Genomic DNA, 24,823 nt, shown 5'->3' with positions numbered 1-24,823 from the left:
ACACAAACTTCTGTGTTTGAGAGTGTGCCTCATGGAAATTCCCTCTTGTTCTGCACAAATGGATGAACTGTGTCTTCTTTAGATTGAATGTTGTTGCACATTAAGGAAATTCAAGAGGTAGTTCATGAGATTGCCACAGGCCAGCTATCTTCACCTGGAACACCAGGTTATGTTTCAATGGGACTGGGCTGCTTGGGGTTCAGTACACTGTGAGATCCTTGCCATGGTCTAAGAAGGAACAGGTGGAGGATCATGAAAGAGAGGTCCAACTTAGAACCAAGGAGAAGTTTCCTGATAGTGAGAACAATTAATCAGTGGAATGGCTTATGTCTGAAGTTGTAGATGCTCCCTCACTGGAGATGGTCAAGAAGAATTGGAAGCCATTGCTCTGGAATGGTATAGAGCAGGGGTCTTCAAACTTGGCCCTTTTATGACTTGTGGACTTCAACTCCCAGAATTCCTCAGCCAGGCACATGTGCCTGGCTGAGGAATTCTGGGAGTTGAAGTCCACAAGTCATAAAAGGGCCAAATTTGAAGACCCCTGGTATAGAGTCTCCTGCTTGAGCAGGGAGTTGGACCAGAAGACCTCCAAGGTCCCTTCCACCCTATTATTCTGTGTTCTATGATCTTAGCTTAATGTATGAAATAGGTAAACATAATGTTTGCTAGTCTAATTTTTATTTCAGTTTCCTGACTCAATCTTAGGCTCTGATTTCCTTGGAGTATCTCTCCTGTTGTTTGGAGTTTATCTCCAACCTAGGTCAGTCTGACTTCTAATTGAGTATTTAGCTAATTATGAGCTTATTTATCTCTCTTCGCTTACTATAGGTGCCACAGGACATTTTTCCCCTTGACCCAATGATTGGCACCCGAAACATTAGAAAAGATAATATTCCGAGTGGGCTTGATGGCTGTTAGGGCACTGGAAAAACTATATTTCCTCTAGTAACAGAAAAGTGATTAGCTCCAGATTCTGGAGAGATGGAAAGGAACACACACACACACACACACACACAAACACCAGTAAAATGAGAGGAAGAAGAGCAGCTGAGCTAAGGAGTGAAATTCCAGGAGAACAGACATTTCAAAGCAAGTGTTGTCTTTTGGCAAATTTTAGGAATGACATTTAGAGAAATACAATATTACAACTGAAATCCTATTGGCTCTAATAGTCTGATGCCAGAACATCACAGAAGTCCACTTTCTACTTGTATACTTCCATGGAAAAGCATCTAAAAACATTTTCACAGAGGATAACAGACTAACAGAGTTGGAAGGGACCTTGGAGGTCTTCTAGTCCAACCTCCTGCTCAGGCAGGAAACCCTATTTCAGACAAATGGTTGTCCAATCTCTTCTTAAAAACCTCCAGTGTTGGAATACCCACAACTTCTGGAAGCATGAAATGGCCAGAGAAAATATTTCTAGTGATACCAAATATGTATAAATTATATGCTCGCTGGACAATTTGTACAAATTGTTACTCTTGTGTGGGAAGGATGACCGGGAAAGGGTGTGACTTTATCTAAAACGTGATAAATGTGATGCCTTTCAAGGCGCATGGATGAGCTAAAGTTGTCGTCAAAAACAAGGAGTGGGAAAAGTGTCTGCAAGATGAGAAATGCAGAGAGGTGTGAAATTTCTACAACAAAGGGGTCTTAGAAAGAGCACCCGGGGCAGGGCGCTTTGGGATCCACCCAAACCACAGCCTGGACTGGGGAAGCAGACAGAAGCTTCTTTGTGAAGCAGAAAACCTTCGTGTTTGTCTCCCTGTTAAGCTATGAAAAAGTCAAGTTGGGTTTTCATTCTAGGTGTGGCCATCTCTAGCCATTTCGTTCATCTGTGGTCTTGTTTAAATGCAGTTGTGACTCATTCCACTCTTTATTCAGGAGTCTGCCCACTGGAAAATAATTTATTCTTTTTTTTAAAAAAAAAAAAAAACCTCTGTAATGAGAAGGTTGTTCCATCCACTTTCAGTCTTGCACAAAATGGTTCTTCTCAGCATCTCTACGAGTCATTTGACATAACGGCGGCCATCTTGTTTCTGGAAATGGTGAAGTTGTCCATGGTGCTCTGCTCCATCCTGGGGAGTCCCAGATAGATAAACATCATCTCCCATAATTCTCAGCCCTTTGGGTCAGCGTTAAACATTCTGGAATTAAATTCTCCACAAGCTCTACACGTTCAGAGGTGTCCTAGTTGAGAAAAGCTATTCAGGAGAAAAGGTTTCAGCCTAGTTGAAGGCAATAGATCCAGATCTAGACTGCAGTCTAGAACAGGGCTTTTCAACCTTTTCACCCATGGTACCACTTTTAAGATATGGTAACATCCGAGTACCACCAGTCTTCTAGCAAGGTGTCAAAACCTTGATGACCCAAAAAAAAAAAAGGAAAAAAACGTGATAAAGTACAGGTAGTCCTCGACTTACAACAGTTCACTTAGTGACTGTTCGAAGTTACAATGGCACTGAAAAAAGTGCCCCCCAAGCCACAGCCAAGCAAGACACCTGCCTGCCCGCCCAGCCGCGCTCTTCCTCCTGTCCGAGCTTTTCATTGTTGTGAGCATTTCTGTTGAGGATTGGCAGTGGGGGTGGGGTGGGGGGGTGTTTGGTTTTTATTCCCCCCATCTGCTGGGTGGTTTCAGCAGGTTTTGGTCACTTCACATGACCCTGGGACACTGTGACCGTCATAAATATAAATCAGTTGCCAAGCATCTGAATGTAAATCACAAGACCCTGGAGATGCTGCAACATTCCAGCTGATCGGCGCTTCTTCTGGGCTCAGCAGAAGTGCCAGGATCAGCGCCGAGCTCCAGCTGGAGCCTGGCGGTGATCCTGGCACTTCCGCTGAGCCCTGACAGCCCTGCAGCTCCAGCCGTCTCTCGCTCAGGCTTGTGCGGTGCTGCCACCAGTTCAGCTCATTCTCCTCCCCCACTACCACTTTTCTAGGATGGTTGCGTACCACCTGCCAGGTGCCAATGTACCACAGGTGGTACCCGTACCACTGGTTGAAAAGCCCTAGATAATTAATTAACCAAGTCTAGATTAAATTAATAAAAGTCTAGATAATAAATTAACCAAGTAACAACATAATTTCAAGTATCAGAATCTTAGAGCTCAGAGTAGTTCATGACTGAATTAGCTTGGAATGTTTGTGTTTGTAAGAGTGTACTTATTCAGTGTTCGTTATGGAAAGGTTCGTGATATTGTAAGTAATAATTCAAATATCAGAATTACAGAGCTCAGTGATTTATGATTAGTTCCTTTGTGGCAGGGAAAGGATGTCATGTTGCAACTATTTAATAATTAAATTTACATTGCCTTGAAATCTTCGTGTTTGTGTTGTGTTTGAATAAGAATGTATTCATTCAGTGTTAGTTATGGAAAGATTGGTGATATTGTGCGGAAATGATATTCACATTGACTGGCACAGCTGTGTTTTTATTGTTTGCTTTCCATAATGACTAGGTTGCTGCTGTTTTTATATTATTACTGCTTTTGACATGGTTGTTTTGCTCATAATCATGTTCCTAAACTGCTTTTGAAGTAACCATAGAAGCTGCAATAAAATAGAACAAAATGAATGAAGATCTCACTGGAAGCGAGGGTGATTTAATTATTTTTTTAAAAAAAAGGTCTAATGAACATTTGCAAAAGGCTTAAGAATGCGCAATTAACACAATCCAAATGCGAAAGCAACAGATTCACATCTAGGAAAAATGCTCAGTGCTCAGTTTATTTGTAAAATGTCTCTCTTTTGCATATCTCCCTTTAAGAAACGGAATGTAAGAGAAAACTCCGTAGGCAGATTTGGCTTCCCCAAGCTGCAAGTTAATTTATTGAGCTAACCTAGCCAGACTGGTGGCACTTTTCAAGGCAGTGCTTCATTCTGGGCCTTTAAGTAGCTGACAGATCAGTAAGGAAGGACTTCCCCAAAATAATTGAGGCACCTGATGTACTTTTCCTTCCATGACCCAGAACAAACAGCTGTAAAGTTTCTTAGTTTTGACTTTTGCTGTTTTTGTGCTCTAACAGTTTGATTGATTCCAAGAAGGTCCAATAAAGAATAACAGCAAAACAAGGGAAGATTTTTTTTCAGTGTTCTCTTCCCCCCCCCAGCTGCCTCTCCCCCCCCCCTCCGCGCCCCTCCTCCCAAAAAAGAACAGGCTTAATCCAAAGTAATTATTTATGTCCTGGGTCCATGGATAGAAAGAGGCAGGACTTGCTGGAATACACTGAGTTCAGCAGACCTGCACAAATTTTGACTTGCTAAGTGGGACATATGGAGGCAGCCTTTGGGGAACACACTAAACCTGTTTCTTGAATAACTCCTGTTCTTCTGGGTTTGTAAAATACACTGAGCTGTAAATTAACCTACTGAGCTGGAGCTTTGTACAAAAGCTCTAAGCAACAAGCTGAAGAAATCAAGTTTAAATCTGGCTAGACATGCCATGTCATTAGGAATGAACAAATGATCTGATGTTGCTATATTGTGCTGCAAAATATAAAATATAAGGTGTCTTCCATGCATTTATCTTATCACAATATGTAGCCAAAACGGGCCAACTTGCCACACCCAACTTGCTGTGGGACAACTCGCCTGGGACAATTCAACAAATACAAAAGCTAAATTAATTTCAGCAGAACTGTGGCCTATAATAATAAAATAAAGATTGATTAGTGATTGATTGTGTGCCATCAAGTAGCCAACATATAGATAGATCTTCTCCAGGAGGTTGCTGGGAGGAGGTTTTGAAGTATTTCTAGCAGGACTACTAGATTCTGCAACAGCTTTGTTCCTTATGCAATCCGACTTGTAAATTCGCAGATTCTACTCGACTCTACTCTACTCTACTCTACTCTACTCTACTCTACTCTACTCTACTCTACTCTACTTACTCTATTCTACTCTACTCTACTCTACTCTATTCTATTCTATATCCTATTGTTTATTCTATTCTACTCTACTCTACTCTACTCTACTCTACTCTACTCTACTCTACTCCCTACTCTACTCTACTCCCTTCAAGTCCAATGGTGCACCGATCCACCTTGTGGCTAGTTGGCTTCTTTGTCTTTTTCATTCCACCTTTCCCAGACTAGCACCTAGAGAGCTGGATAGAATAGAATATGGACTGGAAGGGGCCAGATGCCTAATCAGATGCAACATGGCATCCTTCTTGTTCTTTAGAAGTGATGCAATTTATTCATATCAGTAGAGTCCAAAGCCAACCAAAAGATCTGAAATTGTGCTAACTTTCCTTTAGTTTATCTTTAATCAATCAATCAGAATAGAACTGAGAGGGACCTTGGAGGTCTTCTATCCAACCCCCTGCTCAAGCAGGAGAACCTGTACCATTTCAGACAGGTGACTGTCCAGTCTCTTCTTAAAAACCTCCAGTGATGAAGCACCTACAACTTCTGAAGGCAAGCAGTTCCACTGGTTAATTGTCCTCACTGTTAGGAAGTTTCTCCTTAATTCCAGGTCTTTCTATAATTCATCCAGCCTTGGTCATTTGTGCTGGATTAAACTGAGGATTAGTTTATTCTATGATCCATTCATTTTCTCCGTGATCAAGAAACTAATTGTGGTGGATATAACAGGCTGGACAGAAAAAAAAAATCCCAGTGGTAAAATGTTTGGAGAATTTCATTTGTATTTGGGGAAAAAAAATTCATGCAATTGCTTCTACCTTCTCCGCCTTCATTCCCCATCTGACCAGAACTAAATTGGAGAATTTTGAAAGATGATTTCTATACTTTTTATGGGCCTTCCTAGAAATCCAATAATGTATGACTTGGTATATTAAATATACTTTATTGTTTGGTTCAGGTTGACCCCCATTCTGTTCTCCACTCATGCTCTTAAGCCAATTCTACTTTAATATCAACTTACAGTATGCCTCATTAGGTATCTGGATATGAAGCCAGCTGAGCTCCTGCTGGTTCTTATAGTGAAATTTCCGCTCACTGAAAAAAACATGTTTTTTCTGAACCAGTTTTGATTTTCTGATCTAATGGGATGCTTTCTTGTGGACACAATCGGAATAGAGCTGGAAGGGATCTTGGAGGTCTTCTAGTCCAACCCCCTGCTCAGACAGGAAACCCTAACCCTTTCAGACTAACAGCTTTCCAATCTCTTCTTAAAAACCTCCAGTTCTGGAGCGCCTGCAATTTCTGTCCGCAAGCCGTTCCACTGGTTGATTGTCCTGACTGTTAGGAAGTTGCTCCTTAATCTCAGGTTGCTTCTCTCTGTGATTAGTTTCCATCCATGGTTTCTTGTCCTGCCTTCTGATCCCTTCCAATGCTGTTATTCTGTTAAGATGTTTCACTTCTCATCCAAGAAGCTTCGTTGGTTCTAGCAGGATGAAAAAAAAAACAATGAAGCTTCTTGGATGAGATGCAAAATGTCATCTTTTTCTTCCTCAAGGAAAAAACAGTCCAGTTGCCTTTTGAAAAAGGCACCTTTGAGACAATTATGACCTGGATGGCTGAGAATCTCCACAGGCATTTTATATAACCTGGCTCATCTTATTAAGCTATAATATCATTTGCTTGGGCATAGCACGTTACGTGAATCAAGCAATTATGTTTTGGCAACCTGGTCTTTAGATTTATTGCCTTGTGTGAACCCAACCAATCAGTACCACTTGTGGGCTCATTATTTCCCCTTTTCCCACGTCTCACTCACCTTATTGCCATGCTCCCGTGATGGATTAAAACCCAGTTTCCATTCTATCTGAATTGGAAAAAATGTTCTGACTAAACCATTGTTGCAAGTATAGTTTGTGCCCTCCATAAGCCAATCTCCTTGTTCAGATGCATCAGAAAACTGTGATTTAATAAACCTTAGCAGCAACAGGCAGCTGCTAATTAGGAGGTGACAATGTCCAGTTTCCAGCTGTGACCAAACACCAATTTTGAACATTGTCACCTCTTAATTTAAAGTCCGTATTGGCTGTAGTAGGCAGCGCATCCAAAATATTGAAATGCAAAGTATTTTTCTTCCTTGCCAGCTAGAGAAGGTGAAATCCTAAATACGTTGTTGTAAAATATTGTTGTCTGTCTAGGTGCTTGATACGGACTGAAGCACCTCCTGCTAAATTGTCCTTGGTTGTTGTTTTGCTCATCCTAGCAAAAATACTAATTCGCTATCCTCTATTTGTATTTCAGGAAAAGCATGACCACTTTACTACTAGCATTTGTGTGTTTGCGTGTCATCGCTGCAGCCACCTCTGTGGAAGTTTTAGGTATGTCACACCAGGGGTTCACCTTTAGTATGAACTGTAAAGAGAAAAACAGAAGCAATTCTGTTGCCTTTCTGGGAAGTAATTGACAATGTAAAAGTATTCTCATGCTGCTGCTTCTACATTCTAAGTTATCAGAGTTTCCATCTTCTGATATTGAACAGCTTCTGAAACAAGAAGGAATGTCATACGACCTTCCACGTGTTGGTAGCTGCAATCTCCATCATCCTGTACTATTAAGCATATTGGTTGAGTTTATGGAAGTTGTGGTTTAGCTACTATTGTACATCCAGAAGATTCCATGTCCTCTGCCCTTTTCTTAAGAACTCTCTCAGCCTTTTACAGATGTGTACACTTATGGTTAAAATCACCATGGCAGAAACTAAAGAAGAAGGATAAAATATAGTAGAGAAACAATAACTAAAATAACAATAAGTGGGCTCGGTCCCTAAATGCTCTACAAAAGAGCTCTGTTTTAAGTCTTCTTCTCTTTTTTTTGCTGAAGGCCATTAGAGAGAGAGCCAAACTAATGTCAACTGGGAGGCCATTCTAAAGGGGCAGCACTGCCACAAAGCAGTGACTTCCCAGAATTGAAGAACCACAATCCCTTTCACCTCCTGGAAGTGAGGAACCACAAGCTGCTTCTTCTGGAATAATTGTGTGGCTCCAGCTGATTCTAACTGGAGAAAGCCGTCTTGAAAGCAGCCAAGTGCCAAGCCATAGCACTTGATTGAAACCAGTACTTTAAATTGAACTTAGAAGCTTGTTGGCAACTAATGTAGGGTTGTAGCACATGCATAATGTGCTCCCAATGACACAAATTAGGCTGCTGCAATCTGGACCCGCTGCAGCTTCCAAGTAGGCTTTTTTAAACAGTCCCAAGCAGAGTAAGCTGGAGAGGGCTAGTAGGATAATGGGAAGGGCATGAGCCCTCAAGCAGGAGAGCCTATACAGTCACAGACAGGTGAATGCCTAATCTCTTCTTAAAAATCCCCAGTGATGGAGCTCCCATGATTTCTGGAGGCAAGCTGTTCCACCAGTTCTTTTTAAAAGTTGTGTTAATGTTTGACAAATTGATGAAAGCTGCATATTTCTGCCGAGTAGCCCCACAGAGAGATTGGGCAGCAAATAAATTTAACAAACAAACATTCCACTTGTTTTCTGCTTTAAACTGATCAAAAAATCATACCACTCTGAGTTATGTCCAAGGGCTGGCCACGTTTGCCAAAAGGACACAGGCTGTTCTTCCATGGGCCTGGTTTGGAAATGATTCTGTCTGTTCAACAAGGATGATCCTGTGATACTGATATTTTGTTCTTCTTTTCTCCTTTTCTCTTGGGGATCAGTAGACCACAGCGCCACGCTCAGTGTGAGCATACCTTTACGTTCTCCCCTGCGTGTTCCCTTGGGAAGAACGTTGACCATTCCCTGCTACTTTATCGACACTTTGGGGCCAGTCACCACAGCTCCCAACACCCCACCAGTGTCCCCAAGAATCAAATGGAGCAAAGTATCAGAAGACAAAGAAGTTGTCCTTCTAGTGGCCATGGATGGGCAGGTAAGGATCAACACTGCCTACCAGGAGTTTATCTCTCTACCCAATTATCCTTCCATACCAACTGATGCTACTTTGGAAATCAAGACACTCCGGTCCAACGATACTGGGATCTACCGCTGTGAAGTAATTCATGGTATCGAGGACAGCCAGGACATGGTGGAGGTGAAAGTTAAAGGTGAGAAAGCAAATCTTCTTTACTGTTTTGGAGCTGAGTTTTGATTCGGGATGTGCTGAAAATTTCCCCTCCATTTTTATGAGGGGTCCTTCGTGCTGACATTGGTTGTTTTCATCAGTGTTAGCAATGATGACCATTACCTGGTTTGGATAATGAAACATTTGCAAAAACACAACCAAGCTCAGAGAGCGCCAAGGACCTTTCATTTCAACCCTGATTTCATTTCAACGATTCTTCTTTATTGGTACCTCCATTTTTATTCCTACTAGTGCTCCTTGATTTCTGAAGAAAGAGGATATGTTTAATTATGAATCAGAAGACTAAGTTATATGTCAGAAAGCATGAACCAGTGTCATTTAGAATGCTCTGAGTGAACATTGGTGGTTGTTATGTGTTATGCTTTAGTGATAATAAAAGATGTACAAAGGTACCATATTCTCTGATCCAGCATGATAAAATATTCTGCTAAGTAGCCTGAATGGATGGATGGGAATGAGATGAGGTAGTAGAGAGAACAATGAGTCATGAACAAGAATAGTGACTGGGGGAATATCTGCATTGAGTCTGTTTACAGTGAACGTGTATTCGTGTGAATGTGTGACAAAGAAGCAAATAGAAATATAAACAAATTTATTGTTTATTATGAAGGTTAGAAGGTTATAGTTTTTGTTTGGCAACATTCTGTCTATTGGGTATAAGGATCAGATTCAATTGGATCTCACTGTCTTGTCTCTTGACTTGGGCCTGACATCAATCTTGCCAAATTAAAGTATAACCTTCTAAGCTACTAGATATATCCTGAAAGATTCTAGAGTGTACTCACCCTGAACTTCTTTCCCCTCCTGCTTCCATCTTGGGATTGCACAGTCCCAGGTCTCTATCTGGGAATGGTGTGTGTGGGTGTGTGTGGGGGTGTGTGGGTGGGTGTGCGCACGCCCACTCCTGTGCTTCCTCCTCTGAGTCGGCCACGGAGTCCTCCGGTGGCCGACAGACCACAACAGTGGGTTGGTTCAGTAGCCAAGGGAAGCCTGTTGTGTAAACTGAACCAATGTGTTTTCCAGGGATCGTGTTCCATTACAGAGCCATCTCTACCCGCTACACTTTAAACTTTGAGAAGGCAAAGCAGGCATGCATCCAGAACAGTGCAGTCATTGCAACTCCTGAGCAGCTCCAAGCTGCCTATGATGATGGCTTTGACCAGTGTGATGCTGGTTGGTTGTCTGATCAAACAGTCAGGTAAGCAATTGCCAAGGGGGGGTTGTATACCATTTCCTCCAACTCATCTGTCAGATGCAAAGAACTGGGACCACACGTTAAGATCCAGTTAAAATGATATATTGCTCATGTCTGTATACAAGAATCTAGTCAACAAACAATCACCACTACATTGGTGCTAGATAAAGAGTCAGTAGAATTCAAGAAGAGTTGGACTTAGAACCATTTGTGGCAACATAATGACTCTAGGCTGATTCCATTCTTGACGCCACTACCTGGCTCTTCCTGTTCTTCTCCTACACCATCTGGGTAAACTAAAATTCATTTCCAATGTTCCCCAGCCAGAGTAGTCGGTGTGGAGAGACTAATCATGGTATAATATTAAGTGGTGCTGTGGATCACCAATTAGAGAAGGGGTAGGAAATGACGTGACTGGGCTATCTCCCGCCTGCTCATTTAATGAGAATTGAAGGCTTTATAGCAGGTGAGAGAATCGGGTTTCTCTCTCCACACAATTCTGCTGGCCTGGATAATATTAGTGGAAACTCAGGAAAGAAAAGTAAAAATTTTAAAAGCATGGGTGCACACCTTCAGTGCAGGTGTCACTGAACTACTTCTCCCAGCTTCCCTCACAGATTGGCCTGCTTGCTGTGAGTTGCAGTTAAGTGACTTCCAGATGGTTAAGTTTTGTACAACTATGCAGCCAGGCAGAGATGGGCAACTTGAGGTCTCATTACTGAGTTTTACAGTTCCAGAATCCAGTTGTCATGGTTTCCTATCCATTGAACTACGGTAAAAGCCGCAGGAAAGGCTTAACTGTTGAAAAAAAAAACCAAAATATCTAAAAGTCTCTCCCTCTCAAATAAATAAAAAAAAATCTGGGCCTACCCACATGACTCAATCATCACTGTCCTAGGTGCCTTGACACGTTACAGTGAAAACATCCCCCATTTGTAAGTCTGTCCCCTTCAGCTGTAATCCCAGTTCTTTCTGTTTCTCTGCAGAGGCAGAAAAAACAATCACAGCTTGTAATCCCATTTTTTATATATATATAAGAGAGAAACATTTCTATCAGAGCTTGGAACAAGAGTTTTCCCGAGGAAGAAATTTCTTATTTTTATGAGCAAACATTTATGGGATGGACAATTAAAAAGAAAAAAGAAAATGAAGATTGAAAACAGTGAGAAGAAGCCAGAGAACTGAGTGGTGGAACTCAGTGGTCCACCAAGTGGAGGTTCTCCATGTTAGTTGTCCAGTTAACATAAAAGCTATAGTTCTGAATGCTCAATCGTCTTTTTGATTTTTCTAGAAATTATTTCTATCCCAGAATATACTATTTCCCTTCTCCGTCCTTTTCCCTTGAAGATAAATTTTCCTTCCCCTAACTCTTTTATTAAACTAGGTACCCAATGCACCATCCTCGAGAAGGTTGTTATGGTGACAAGGATGGATTTCCTGGAGTGAGAACATATGGTATTCGAGATACAGATGAGACATACGATGTCTATTGTTACGCAGAGGAAATGGAAGGTAATAGTTCCTTGTTATACTTAACACACTTCTTATTCTTCAGTTAGAAGGCATTAATGATAGCTTGTGCAGGGTTTAAAACATTGCTCAATGATTTAAGCAGCAAAATAAACACATGGATTTGATCTGCTTCGAGAGGCTTTTTAAGGTTATGAGCTCTCAACCCAATGTGTACAAATGTTATTAAATGGGAGTTCTTGTCCTCTAAAATATTGGAAAAATCCACAATACTCAGGAAGATGGATATTTTAATCAGCACAATTAAAGGCAAGAACAAAAATTAAGCTGCTCAAGGTCAATCAATGTGAGTACTGAGAAGATCACTTGAAGTAGTGGCAGAGCAGCTGTTAAGATCAACCAGTTTGATCAGATTCATCTTGTTCTTCTTTGTCCATTCCCCTTATCCATCCACAAATGCCTATTGAAGAGTTTCATAGAAACTCTTCTGTTCAAAACTAGAGTCACATCTTATCTAGATAATAACAATATCAAAACCTAATTTCTGGATGACGTCTCCAAAGAGCGATAGAGTTTGCCTTAAGAAGTTGTGGATATTCCAACACTGGAGGTTTTCAAGAAGAGATTTGACAACTATTTGTCCAAAATGGCAGAGGAATTCCTGTTTGAGCAGATAGAAGATCCCTTCCAACTCTTTTATTCTGTTCTATTTGTTTGTCAGAGTGGGAGAGAGGACAGGGAATTTTTGAAGGAACTGACCACCTTTTTCTGAATTCTGAAATTATTTTGGAAAATGAGCTGCCTCTAAAGTTAAAGAAAATGCTCTTTAGTAAGCATTAGGGGGTCTGTTAGTATCAAATAGATTTTACAAGTAAATCTGTGCTGTAATAACTGTACCGTCAACCCTATTCAGAACATTTTCTAGATTTATCAAAACTCTTATTTTCTTACTTTTTTTAAAATCCTGCACTCAAGAATCTGAAAATAGCAGATCTGCTACCCTGCTTCTAATTTAATCCTCTCAGCAACCCATGGAGATAAATTATGCCAAAATTGTAGGGGGTGGCTGGTGGGTTTTATAGCTTAATATTCTGGATTCATCTTTAGGACTGAATGAAAAGGTTGAACTTGCAGGTAGCAAACTTGGGGAGGAGGAAGCAATTTGCAGACTATTCCCAGGGGAGACATAATTCTCTTCTACGATGTAGCATCTGAGTAGTTAATGAAAATGTATTATAAGTGAAAGAAGGAACAAGCTGAGGAAGGAAAAATCTTAAGAGAAAAAGATGGAGGACGCCTGTTATTCTTTTCAAATGAATCCAACAGGGAATAACCTCAATCCTTATCCACGTTTTTCATTGTGCACCTGGCTAATAAAATGGGTGGGGTTGTCTTAAAATAATAGGGGATGTAATTTTTCCACGGTCCAGTTCTTAAGAAATCAAGAGTTCAAATTTCTATACGTTCATTCTCAGAAATGTGTTTTCTAACCCATTTTCACACACACACCCCAAGTGTTTTCCTCTGGACTTTTCAGTCCCTGTGCATAAGCAAAGATAATGGATGGAAAAGTCTAATGAAGCTTCTCAATGAATGGAAGGGGCACCATTTCAGGAGTTAATCCATGGCATAATTGTGATTGCAGGCAAAGTCTTCTATGCCACCTCCGCTGAGAAGTTCACCTTCTCAGAAGCAGCAGAGAAATGCCATAGTCTTGGTGGACGTTTGGCCACAACAGGAGAATTGTATCTGGCCTGGAAGGATGGGATGGATGTCTGCAGTGCTGGCTGGCTGGCAGACCGCAGTGTCCGTTATCCCATCAACAAACCAAGTCCCATCTGCGGTGGCAACCTGGTGGGAGTACGCACGGTGTATCTTTATGTCAACCAGACAGGGTATCCATACCCTCATTCCCGCTATGATGCCATTTGCTACACCGGTGAGTAGAAACAAAGACATTGAGCTACTTTTTTGTTTCTCCATTCTGTCTCAGTTTGGGCAGTTCTTTCTTCCAATATTTCATGGCATTTTTTTGCTTCCCGCCCTTTAAAAAAAAAATACACAGATGTGCCTTTCTCTTCCTCTCAAATAAGCATTTGAGGATAGTCCTGGGACAGCCTTTAAAAAGGCGGGTTCCCTATTGTGATTCGCTTTACCAAAGCAAATAACTTCACAGTTATCTTCTTTGTGCTTTAGGTGCTGACTTTCATGTCATCCATGAGAATGTCACAGATGACTCTGTCGACGAGCTGGGCAGTGGCTTCACCATCCAGACGTTCACGGAGTCAGATTTTGAGCTGGAGCTTCCACGCAACGCAACCGAAGAAGAAGCACGAGGAAGCATTGCAACCTTGGAACCTATAGACCTGACCACCACCACCTTGGAGGTGGATGAAGGCATTACAGAAGCTCCAGGTCTCTTTCCAACAGGTTTCACCGATGAGACAGAGAACAGGACTGAGATTGGGATCTGGGAGGAGCTAGAAAATTATACTGCCTCAACCCTGGATGCACTCTTCCCCACGGCTATCCCAGAAACAATGTCAGAGGAATATAGTTCATGGTCCACTGCCACAACAGAATCCGAATCAGCCTCACCGTTTACAGTAGAAGAGCAGATTGTGCCAGGGACAGCTGCTTCTGCTGTGGATCAAGTCCCTCAGAAACCCACTTCTCCCACAGGTAGAGAACCAAGGGTATCCTCTGTTTTTCAATGTGAAGCATCAAGCTAATTAATAGACAAAAATAATAGAGAATTCAAAAACAATCAGCAAAAGCACTGAAGTAATTAGTAGATCATTATCATCATCATCATCATCATAGCCCAGAGTGGCAAAGAGCCTATCAAGTGGCTTATCTGATTGGTTGTTGTAGCCAGGGAGGTGGGAGGGGGTTATTTTTTTTATTGTTTATTGGATTCGATTGTATGTTGGATTTTTATTTCTGTACGCTGCCCAGAGTCACTGAGAGTGAGTGAGTAGCCCAGTGGTGGGATTGAAATAGGTGAAGAACCGGTTCTCTGCATGGATGCCACTTCTGGAAGTCATTCTGGGCCTGGGCAACAAAAAATTAGCTACCGGTTCTGCCGAAGTGGTGCGAACCGGCTGAATCCCACCACTGGAGCAGCCATATAAATTTTGTTTAACAAATCAACATTATTCAAAAGCATGGCCAGAGAGAAAGATTTGGGCTCTTTGCTTGAAGGTTCAGACTGGGAGCGATGTCCGTGAGAATGCATTTCATGATTGGAAGAGAGATAGGAGATGATCCTGCCACGTGCATGGCAGAGAGAGCATTTCTGAGGCAGATATTTAACAAGTATGAAACCCTTGCGCTAAGCTATGGAAACAGCTTCCCCAAACTGCATCACCTCCTTGAGCATGTTGTGTGAACATGGTTTCAGGGCTGTCTTCCTCACCTCCAGAGCATCTTCTAATTTTCTCCATACTTTTTCCCTTCTTCTCTGACACTTTTCCTCTCTCCAGCTTTTCAACATAGGTGGACACACTGTAGAGCACACAGACAATCCTCTTGATCCTTTCATGAGACACAATCTCTGCTGAGTTTGGAAGGAGCGTGCTTTTAAACAAACCTTTTCTGAGTGTTTGCACCACACAGGAACTCTGCCGTCATCCCATGGGTCATGTGAATCAGATACCAAGAATTGTACGGCATACGGGAATAACTCCTAGCAAAAATATTTTATCTTCTTTTTCTTTCCTTAACTACCACCCGTGATTCCTATTTCTTTTTCAACCTACTTCCTACTTGTGTTGATTTCTCTGCAGGTGTCGTTTTTCATTACCGGCCATCCGCCAACAGATATTCCCTGACTTTTGTTGAAGCTCAGCAAGCTTGCCTAGATAATCATGCTGCTATTGCTACTCCAGAGCAACTACAGGCTGCCTATGAAGAAGGGTATGAGCAGTGTGATGCTGGCTGGCTAAGTGACCAGACAGTCAGGTAAGGTTTTGGGCTGATGGCTAAGGAAGGAACGTACCACGCAGAGGAATTTTCCTGTCTGCAGAACAGATTTTCCTGTCTATTTTAATCAGCCTCCGGGGAGCCCCATTAAGCAGGAGTACCACTAATTTCTATCGATTCTGTTATTGGGATGCCCAAATTTTTTCCCTTACGTTATCTATTGAGTATTGGTTCCAAAATCACGAGAATATATGGGGATTCTGCGTATAAGCTTGGGAGGGTCCCCATTGCTCCTCAAAAAGTTTCCACTGGACTAACTTTCAGTATAAAAACAGGGGCTGCATGGAACACACACAACCCAGATGCTAAACTAATCCATTTTTGCTAGGTCCTTGTGATGTCTTGGACCTTAGACTAGCCAAACTGGTTGAGCTTGCAGAAACTGGCAAGCTGTCCAAAAGACTAAACAGCATTTAAACTCTATGGTGTTGTGTATAAGCTACCAAGGTTATCTTAAGCGCCCCAGGTATTCCTGTTATGGGAGCCCAATCAAGGCTTAATTGACTGTGTCTAGTTGATCTGACTACAATTCAAATGTAATTAATCACATTTCATTTTGTCCTGGCATCCCCGAATGCAATTCTTGTATCTCACTTAAAAGCCAAAGCCTGTCCTGAGTTTGGAAAGGTTTGTGCACCTCGATCCGTCTTCTGTGATCCTAGAAAATGAGAAGGTTTAAGCCTTCTGTCTTATTTGCCCTTTTCTCTGGGCACAGAGATTGATTTCAATGGGAATTTCCATCAGGAGAGTTTCCACTGCAGATTAAAATAATACAATTGAGATTCAAGTTTATAAATTGAGTTGGATCTTACTCCAAGAGGTTCTTCCTGGAAAATGATGCTTGAAATTCTAAATAAACCCCTAATACTTTTGAAGCCTAAAACAAAGCTTTGAAGCACCGATCTGGGTCTCTCTCTTCACCTCAGAGTTATCGACTCGCCCATTTTTTTTCTCTCTCCAGAAAAATATTTACACTGAACTTGTCAGCTCACAGGAGAGTTTCAAATTCTTCAAACTGCAGTGCAGAAACTGCCAATGACGTAGTTTGCAAAGCTGAAAGGAAATGTGTTGTTCTAACATTTTCTTGATTACTAAGTACATTTTCTCTCCCCCACAAATTTGGAAGTCCGTTTCTGTTTGTTTTATCTGTTGTGTTAAATGTATAAGGCTGTTTAATGAATGGCAAACAACTCAAGGTAGTTCACAGTGGGTTTAAAGACATATATATAAAACAAAACAGAAATCAGGAATCATGACAACAGCACCCGCGGAGGAATACAAAGCTTACAATTAAGGAGCAAGGCAAATTTACAATGATTTTGAAATCATGCAAAGTGGTTGTCACATTCTTTTTAATGTCGTTCAACGAAGAGACTAAAGAGAGACTAAAATGGAAGATCTGTAACTTGAGCTGGCCACGAACAAGGAGTGTATATCGGAGGTGGTGACCCTTTGTGAACTGTATGCAACGAAATTTCATTTTGATGTATGCCGATTGGTGTACTTTCAAAGTGACAATAAAGTTGTTGTTGTTACTATTATTATTATTATTATTATTATTATTATTATTATTATTATTATTATTATTATTATTATTATTATTATTATTACCATGGTGTGCCAGCTGAGGAATCTAGTTCAGATCTGCCCATTGTGACCTCACCAGGTACATAGAGCTGAAAGCTTTGGGTGGTCTCTGGAATATTTCCAAAGGTTGTCAGCAAAACTACAACTTTTAACATTTTGTCCATTAAGTACACATGCAGAGGTCGTAAAATTTATTCAGTTCATTAAATATAAATTCATGAAATAGTTTTAGCCTGAGCTACTTTGGGAATATAGCTCCCAACACATTCCCAAAAACCTAAGTGCAATCCTTATATTGAAAACAATTACATGATCCTAGCCCGGGGGTCTGCAACCTTGACAACTTTAAGACTTGTGTTTTCAGACCCCTGTCCTAGCCTACCTAAAGCATTCCTCAGCTATTAGTGAAAAATTCTGAGATCTTTGATGAGATCCATCCTTGTTGGGCAGGTATCCCATTGTTGTTCCACGCAGTAAATGTGCAGGAGACAAGGAGAACTTCCCTGGAGTGCGATCCTATGGTATGCGCCCAGCATCAGAAAAGTTTGATGCCTACTGTTACATTGAAAGACTGAAAGGTATGTTTACATTTATGGGATCTTCTGGAGAAGTGCTTTATTCATCTCTGGTGTAGTCATGGAAATACGGCTAGATGACATTTTAGTTTCAATCTCTAAAGGTGAAGATTGTAGGTGTCTACCACATCTTAAGATGCTGACGGCTGAAGTGCTCTTGTAGGTGTGAGACAAAAAAACATTCTGCAGAGCAGGAATTTGACCTGCGCAAAGATTAGTGAAGCAAGCTTCATTGCGGAGAGAATATTTATTTACAGGAAAAGCATTGTACCGATAGACACAGCCTAGACCCCAGCTAACCACAGCCCAGTAGGAAGAGAATCAAAAGCATGAGCTTTGTGGCACATGTGTCCTGGAAGAAAGAAAGACTGAAGGAAGTGACTTCAGATCAGCAATCACTTAGACCAGCATTTCCTAACCTTGGCAACTTCAAGACACGTGGACTTCAACTCCCAAAATTCTCCAACCAGAATCCTAAGAGTTGAAGTCCAGATATTTTAAAAGTTGGTCAAGAAACACTGACTAAGATAAAGAGGAAGTGAAAGATGAGATAAAAAGGAAATACATAATCTTTACACCCCATTGTTGTCAGTAGGTCAGGAAGTGTTCATAAATCAGGGCCATTGGATCTGGACCTCCAGCAAAAGGAACGGCATCCATTTATGGGATTTTTCATTTGCTTGGAGGTGTTATGGATAGGTGCTAGATCCAGGCTCCGTAGGGTTTGGGAGAAATTGAACCCCAAGTGCTGCATAGCTCTAATGGAGGTAGGACCTCATCACCGTTCATCATTTTTCTATAGGCGAGGTCTTCTTTGCAACTCAGACAGCACAATTCACCTTCCTGGAAGCCCAGAGACACTGTGAGAGTCAAAATGCAACCATGGCTTCCACTGGACAACTCTACGCTGCCTGGAAGCTGGGCCAAGATATCTGCCAGGCCGGCTGGTTGGCTGATGGCAGCCTCCGATATCCCATCGTTAATCCCCGCCCTACCTGCGGTGGAGACAAGCCTGGTGTGAGAACGATTTACTTGTACCCCAATCAGACAGGATTCCCTGACCCCCAATCCAGGCATCATGTCTTTTGCTTCAAAGGTAAGGAACTGCTCATCTTTCTGAACTGGAGGGAACAATCTTTTCCTCTCAGAATTCAACTTTTTTTTCCCCATTCCTTTGTATCAGCGGTCTCCAAACTTGGCAACTTTAAGACTTGTGGACCTCAACTCCCACAATTTCCTAGCCAGCATGGAGTTTGGAGATCCTTGCTTTATATCATGGAGACTTCATTGTATATCTACCTTGAACTTCCCTATTTGGGTATTCTCAACAACGATTTCTGTCTTTTAGCAACGCCATCTTTGTATGGGGAAATAGAAGAAGACTTCATTACAGTTCAGATGATCCCCGGTGTAGAAGAAGTTCCTTCTGGGGAAGAAACAACTGTGGAAATGGAGTTTGCCACTGATTCTGATAATCAAACTGAGTGGGGAACAGAAGTATTTCCAACTGACACATCACTGTTATCTGGTAAATAAGTTCCATTGGTTCAACTCCAGAATAAACTGTTGCAACTGCAACGTTTTTGAGATGTGCTTGTATAGGAAACTGTATGAGTATATATGTAACAGTAAGAACATAGTAAAACCTCATCTTAATATTTGTTTATTCAAATTTCATTTTAATGTATGCCAATTAGTGTACATTCAAAGTGACAATAAAATTACTTTACTCTACTCTTCTATTCTATTCTATTCTATTCTATTCTATTCTATTCTATTCTATTCTTCTAGTCTACTCTATTCTATTATTCTACTCTATTCTATTCTATTCTATTCTATTCTATTCTATTCTATTCTTCTAGTCTACTCTATTCTATTATTCTATTCTATTCTATTCTATTCTGTTCTGTTCTGTTCTGTTCTGTTCTGTTCTATTCTATTCTATTCTTTTAGTCTACTCTATTCTATTATTCTACTCTATTCTATTCTATTCTATTATTCTATTCTATTCTATTCTATTCTATTCTATTCTATTCTATTCTATTCAGCAACCCAACTCTAGTAGACTCTAAGTGAATTACAATTTATCAGATTTTAAATTTCATGAATGAAATCTAGATCCAGGCTATTCTCCCCTCTCCCCAAAGATAGCCAGAGATCAGATAATCTTAAAAAGTGTTTTTTGCCCATATGTAAAAAAATATTTGCATTGTTAGCATAGATCTACTGACTTTGTCTCATTAAGTCATGTACCTTATTCACTTATAACTATGTAATGATACAAATGACACACATTTATGCTATGTAACTCTAGATTTAGAGTTTAGCATGTGAGGTGAACCCAGTTCCAGGCTCCTTTTGGTGCCAGTTTTATATTTAAACTAAATGGCAAACCACTTTAGAAAAACTTTGCCAAGAAAACTGCAGGGGTTTTCTAGGCAAACTAGGTAAAGAGAGAAATTAGATAAAATTGAACAAAATTCCCTAACTATAACTTATTGATATCTGCAGCTTTCTGAAACAGGTCAAATACTTTGCCTAAAAACCTCTCTATGCTATGTTCATGCAAATTGGCAAGACAAACCAAAAAAACACAAAACATAGAGGATTGTTAACGAAATAAATACACAATATGGCCTACTTTCAGGTTATCAGATCAATAACAAAAATCCCCCAACTATTGGCATAGACTTCAGCAGAGAAAGAAAAGCCGTATCTGCATCAAGTAATGGGCATTAACACTACCGCCAAAAAGTTAAACTCTTGGAAATCTACTTGTCAAAAATAATAAGAATTTGGTTTAAAATACTTATTTACAGAGTTGGAGAAATATTATAGCAGATGTTTTCAGATGAGAAAAATTAAGCCTGGTTAGGAAGAATTGCCGCTATCAAAATGAATATTTTTACCAAGACTTAACTTGCTTTTCTGTATGATTCCAATACATATTGAAAAGGTATTAAGCAACTAGCATAAATGAATAATGAATTGCATATGCTCCAATAAAAGATCAAGGATTAAATTCAAGATGTTACAGGATTCAAAAGAGTAAAACAGATTAAAAAGAATAAGGACAGCATTCATAAGAGTTGATATTTCTGGGCTGATACCAACAGAAACACTGCAGAATACATTATTACAGTAATAAGTAATATATTAAATTTCTGGGATAAATACAAGAAAATAATAAGTCCTGATTGTTCCCCTGTTGTTTTGTTATTAACTGTTTATTTTTATGACAAGCAAAACACTGAAATTCATTCAGTGGAGAGAGAACAATCTGTTTAGATTGCAATATTTGATTACTAACAAGACAAAGATAAAATCTTTTGAGACTCTTCACAATGGTCTAGTACACTTGACTGAGTTTATCTTCATATAAATAGCATAGTACAAAAATAACTGCAGAAACAAAGGGGAAAAGAGATTCAACTGAATTTAAACATTTTATAATGTATCACTCAGAATATCTGTGTGGCCTTATTTATAAACTGATGAAGTAGGATTCAGAAACAATCTGAAGATTATACAGTAGAATTAAAAGGATCTGGAACTTATAGATCAGTAACAGAGGTGCAGCAATGAAAACTCCAATGAAAGAATATGAAATTTACTCTGAATATTACATTTAGAGAAGAATTATAAATTTCACTCTTGGTATATTACTCCAGTTTTGATCACCAAAATGGAGAAACCGTTTTCTTAGGGTATGTAATACATCCTTGCTCTGTAGCCCTATATCTGTATGCTAATATATACTTCATGTATTGCAGGATAATGTTGTTGTTTTGTTAAGAAAGGAGTTTGAAGATAGCCTAAAGCTGATCGTCTTTTTTGCATTGCTTGAGAATTCACCCTTGCGTCTCTGCTCTTTATTTCTCTTTCATGCAAGGGAGTCCACCAGCTGTGGGTCCATCAACTGTTCTTCCCACTGATACAATACCTGAGGGAACAAGTGCAGAAGCTCCAATCACAGAAATATCTGCTTCTGGCTGGACTTCTGGAGCTCCAGAGATAACTGGAACAGTCGAGCCTAGTGAAAAACCTTCAGGATTTGAAGAATTTCCCTCTGGAGTCCCTGAAACGAGTGGGCTGCCTTCTGCAGAGAGTGGGCTACCTTCAGGAGACATAAGTGGCTTGTCTTCTGGCGTTATTGAAGTCAGCACCTTACCTTCTGGAGAAGAAGAAGAACTATCAGGGATTAGCTCAGGAACCCAAGAAGAAATACCTGGGCAACAGGAAGGCAAAAGGGCCCCAGAATTTAGTGGGTTGCCTTCTGGATTTAGTGGAGACCATTCTGGTCCTGACCTCAGTGGATCACCGTCTGGAGAGTATGATTATAGTGGTCTCACATCTGGATTTCCTACCGTGTCTCTGGTGAATGCCACTTTGACGGAAGTTGTGACCACAGCAACAGAAAGGGAAATGGAAGGGAAAGGGACAGTTGGAGTCAGTGGAGATGGAGATGTATCAGGCTTCCCCTCTGCCGATTGGGATGTGAGTGGCACAACCAGTGGATTGCCCTCTGGAGTTGATGCCTATGGAACCAGTGACATCAGTGGGTTTTCTTCAGGAATTGATAGCAGTGGAGAACTATCTAGCACACCTGATACCAGTGAATTACCATCAGGACTTGATGTTAGTGGACAGTCATCTGGCCTATTAGACATCAGTGGATTGTCCTCAGGAATGGACATCAGTGGAACATCTGTTGGGCCACCTGATCTAAGTGGCTATGTGGACTTAAGTGGCCAACCTTCAGGTACTGATGGGAGTGGTGAACCTTCAGGGGTTACCTTCATTGATGTTAAATTGTTTGAAGTGACAACTCCTTCATATAAAGAAGAAGAAGGGAAAGGATCTGTAGAAATAAGTGGATTACCTTCAGGAGATGAAGATCTATCAGGCACAACACCAGGAATTTTAGATGTGAGTGGCCAGCCTTCTTCTGGACAAGTAGACTTCAGTGGATGGGCTTCAGGAGTTACTGAAGTCAGTGGACTTCCAAGTGGACAAACAGACATTAGTGGAGAAAGCTCTGGTGTTGATCTTGTCAGTGGCATTTCATCCGGAACATATGATTATAGTGGTCTCACATCAGGGTTTCCTACAGTTTCCCTTGTGGATACAACTTTGGTGGAAGTAATAACACAGCCATCTGTTGCGCAAGAATTAGGAGAAGGGACATCTGGGATATTAGAAATAAGTGGGCTTCCTTCAGGACAGGAACAAACATCAGGAGCATCTTATGATGTGACAACATCTAGTGGAGTATCATCTGAGAAGGTTGACTTCAGCGGGACCTCCTCAGGCATTCCATATTTTGGAAGAGAAACTGATGATGTAAGTGGTGCATCTTCAACCACAGCCAGTGCTAGTGGTGATGTCTCTGGAATCTCAGAAATTGTCTTAGTAACTGATTCCATAGAAACAGTGACAACCCCAACAGTTTCACAGCAACTGATTGGAGGAACAGAGGCAACATATTTCTATTTTCCTGAACCCAGTGGAGAAGCCTCCACATCTGATGCAGAAATTTCTACATATCCTGAAAGTACCATATCTTCCCCAGAATATCCTGAAATCAGTAGTAAGGCATCCACATTTCATGAAACTAGTGTAGGAACACCTTTTATTAATGAAACAAGTGATGAAACATCAGTCTCAACAAGAAGCCACCTAGAAACTTCAACCCATTATGAACCAGGTGGAGAAACATCTTCATCATCTGAAAGCTACTCAGAAACATCTAGGGTACCATTCACCAGTGGCTTTCCCTCTGGGACTTTTGATGAAAGGAGTCAGTTTAATGGAGACAGTTCCGGTCCAGCACCTCGGACAGTGTCAGATGCACCAGAGAAAGTCTTTTCGCCAGATGTCCTACTTAGTACCAGCAGTCCAGATGTTGAATTAACTGAACACTCGAGGCATCCAGCAGAGACTCAGGCTGAAACAGAGGCCAGTGCATATCCAACACCAGAGTTGGAAACAGGAGATGTTGCTGCTCCAGGGAGTCCACTACCATCACCAACAGCTACCGATCTCCTCCCATCAGAGAGGACTGATGGGATACAGCTTATTACACAAGGTAAATTCAGAAATACATGTATGCAATGGAACTTCCAATAGACACTCCGTTAAATGTTCACACTGGCTGATCTTTCCCTTATTTCTCCCATGACATAGTGACTCTTAAAAGTAGAATCTCAGGAAAGTTAATCTGACTGGTTGATTAACTAAAGATTGTGAACATTCATTTGGATAAATGTGTCCCTCTCTCGTATTGTTTAATAATGTTTTAAAGTATATTTTTATCAATTTTTAACAAACAACATCAGGTAACTGCATTAATATAAATTTATAATACCAGGGAAGGGGGGGGGGAGAAAATGCCAAAATAGACAAAATGCCAAAGAGATTTACTACAATGAGAATAGACTGGTACTGCACATTTAAAAACTTGCCAGGTACTGTATATATGAAGTATTCCAGATTATAGTCTATTGCCATTAAGATAAACCATAAAATCCATCCAAAATAGAATGAAATTATGGTTCCTGCCTCTGGTGTCTCATTCATTCAACTTTGTGATTTTTTTTTTCTAATGTAGTAATTGATTCATGTATTAATTCAGAATTCAATTGTTACATTATCTAGAGTTTTTCAAAGTGGCACAATTATCATTTTGGCTGCTAATATTAAATATATAATAAGTTATTTGTTTTAAGCTTAGGGTTTGGTCCCATAAATTAATGCAGTAGGCCTATCTCTGAGCAGCATTCAATTCTTCAATTAGTAGTTATCTCCCCAAAGATTTTATACATTTTGCTTATAGTATTTTACTTAAGGAGCCCTGGTGGCACAGTGGTTAGAATGCAGTATTGCAGGCTAATTCTGCCCCCTGTCAGGAGTTTGATCCTGACAGGCTCAAGGTTGACTCAGCCTTCCATCCTTCTGAGGTCAGTAAAATGAGGATCCAGGTTGTTGAGGGGCAGGAT

The 24,823-nt window shown here is 40.6% G+C and overlaps 1 protein-coding gene across 1 annotated transcript in view; it reads left to right on the top strand.

The window, feature by feature from the left end:
• Positions 1-7,176: 7,176 nt before the first annotated feature.
• The window catches only part of ACAN (aggrecan), a gene marked incomplete at its 3' end in the record, with an annotated part of 33,234 nt that continues 15,587 nt past the window's right edge, over positions 7,177-24,823 (top strand). The window contains exons 1-11 of the mRNA XM_029285437.1: positions 7,177-7,246; positions 8,593-8,976; positions 10,038-10,212; positions 11,594-11,721; positions 13,325-13,618; positions 13,876-14,361; positions 15,468-15,642; positions 17,701-17,828; positions 18,628-18,921; positions 19,174-19,353; positions 21,718-23,913. Coding sequence (XP_029141270.1) covers positions 7,177-7,246; positions 8,593-8,976; positions 10,038-10,212; positions 11,594-11,721; positions 13,325-13,618; positions 13,876-14,361; positions 15,468-15,642; positions 17,701-17,828; positions 18,628-18,921; positions 19,174-19,353; positions 21,718-23,913 — 4,510 coding nt within the window. The remainder of the gene's footprint in view (positions 7,247-8,592; positions 8,977-10,037; positions 10,213-11,593; positions 11,722-13,324; positions 13,619-13,875; positions 14,362-15,467; positions 15,643-17,700; positions 17,829-18,627; positions 18,922-19,173; positions 19,354-21,717; positions 23,914-24,823) is intronic.

This window comes from Protobothrops mucrosquamatus, unplaced genomic scaffold (genome assembly GCF_001527695.2).
Source record: "Protobothrops mucrosquamatus isolate PMUCROS unplaced genomic scaffold, P.Mucros_1.0 scaffold1695, whole genome shotgun sequence".
In the NCBI taxonomy this organism is placed as follows: Eukaryota; Metazoa; Chordata; class Lepidosauria; order Squamata; family Viperidae; genus Protobothrops; species Protobothrops mucrosquamatus.
Note: the sequence above shows the minus strand (reverse complement) of the source record. Positions and strands in the feature narration are given on the sequence as shown.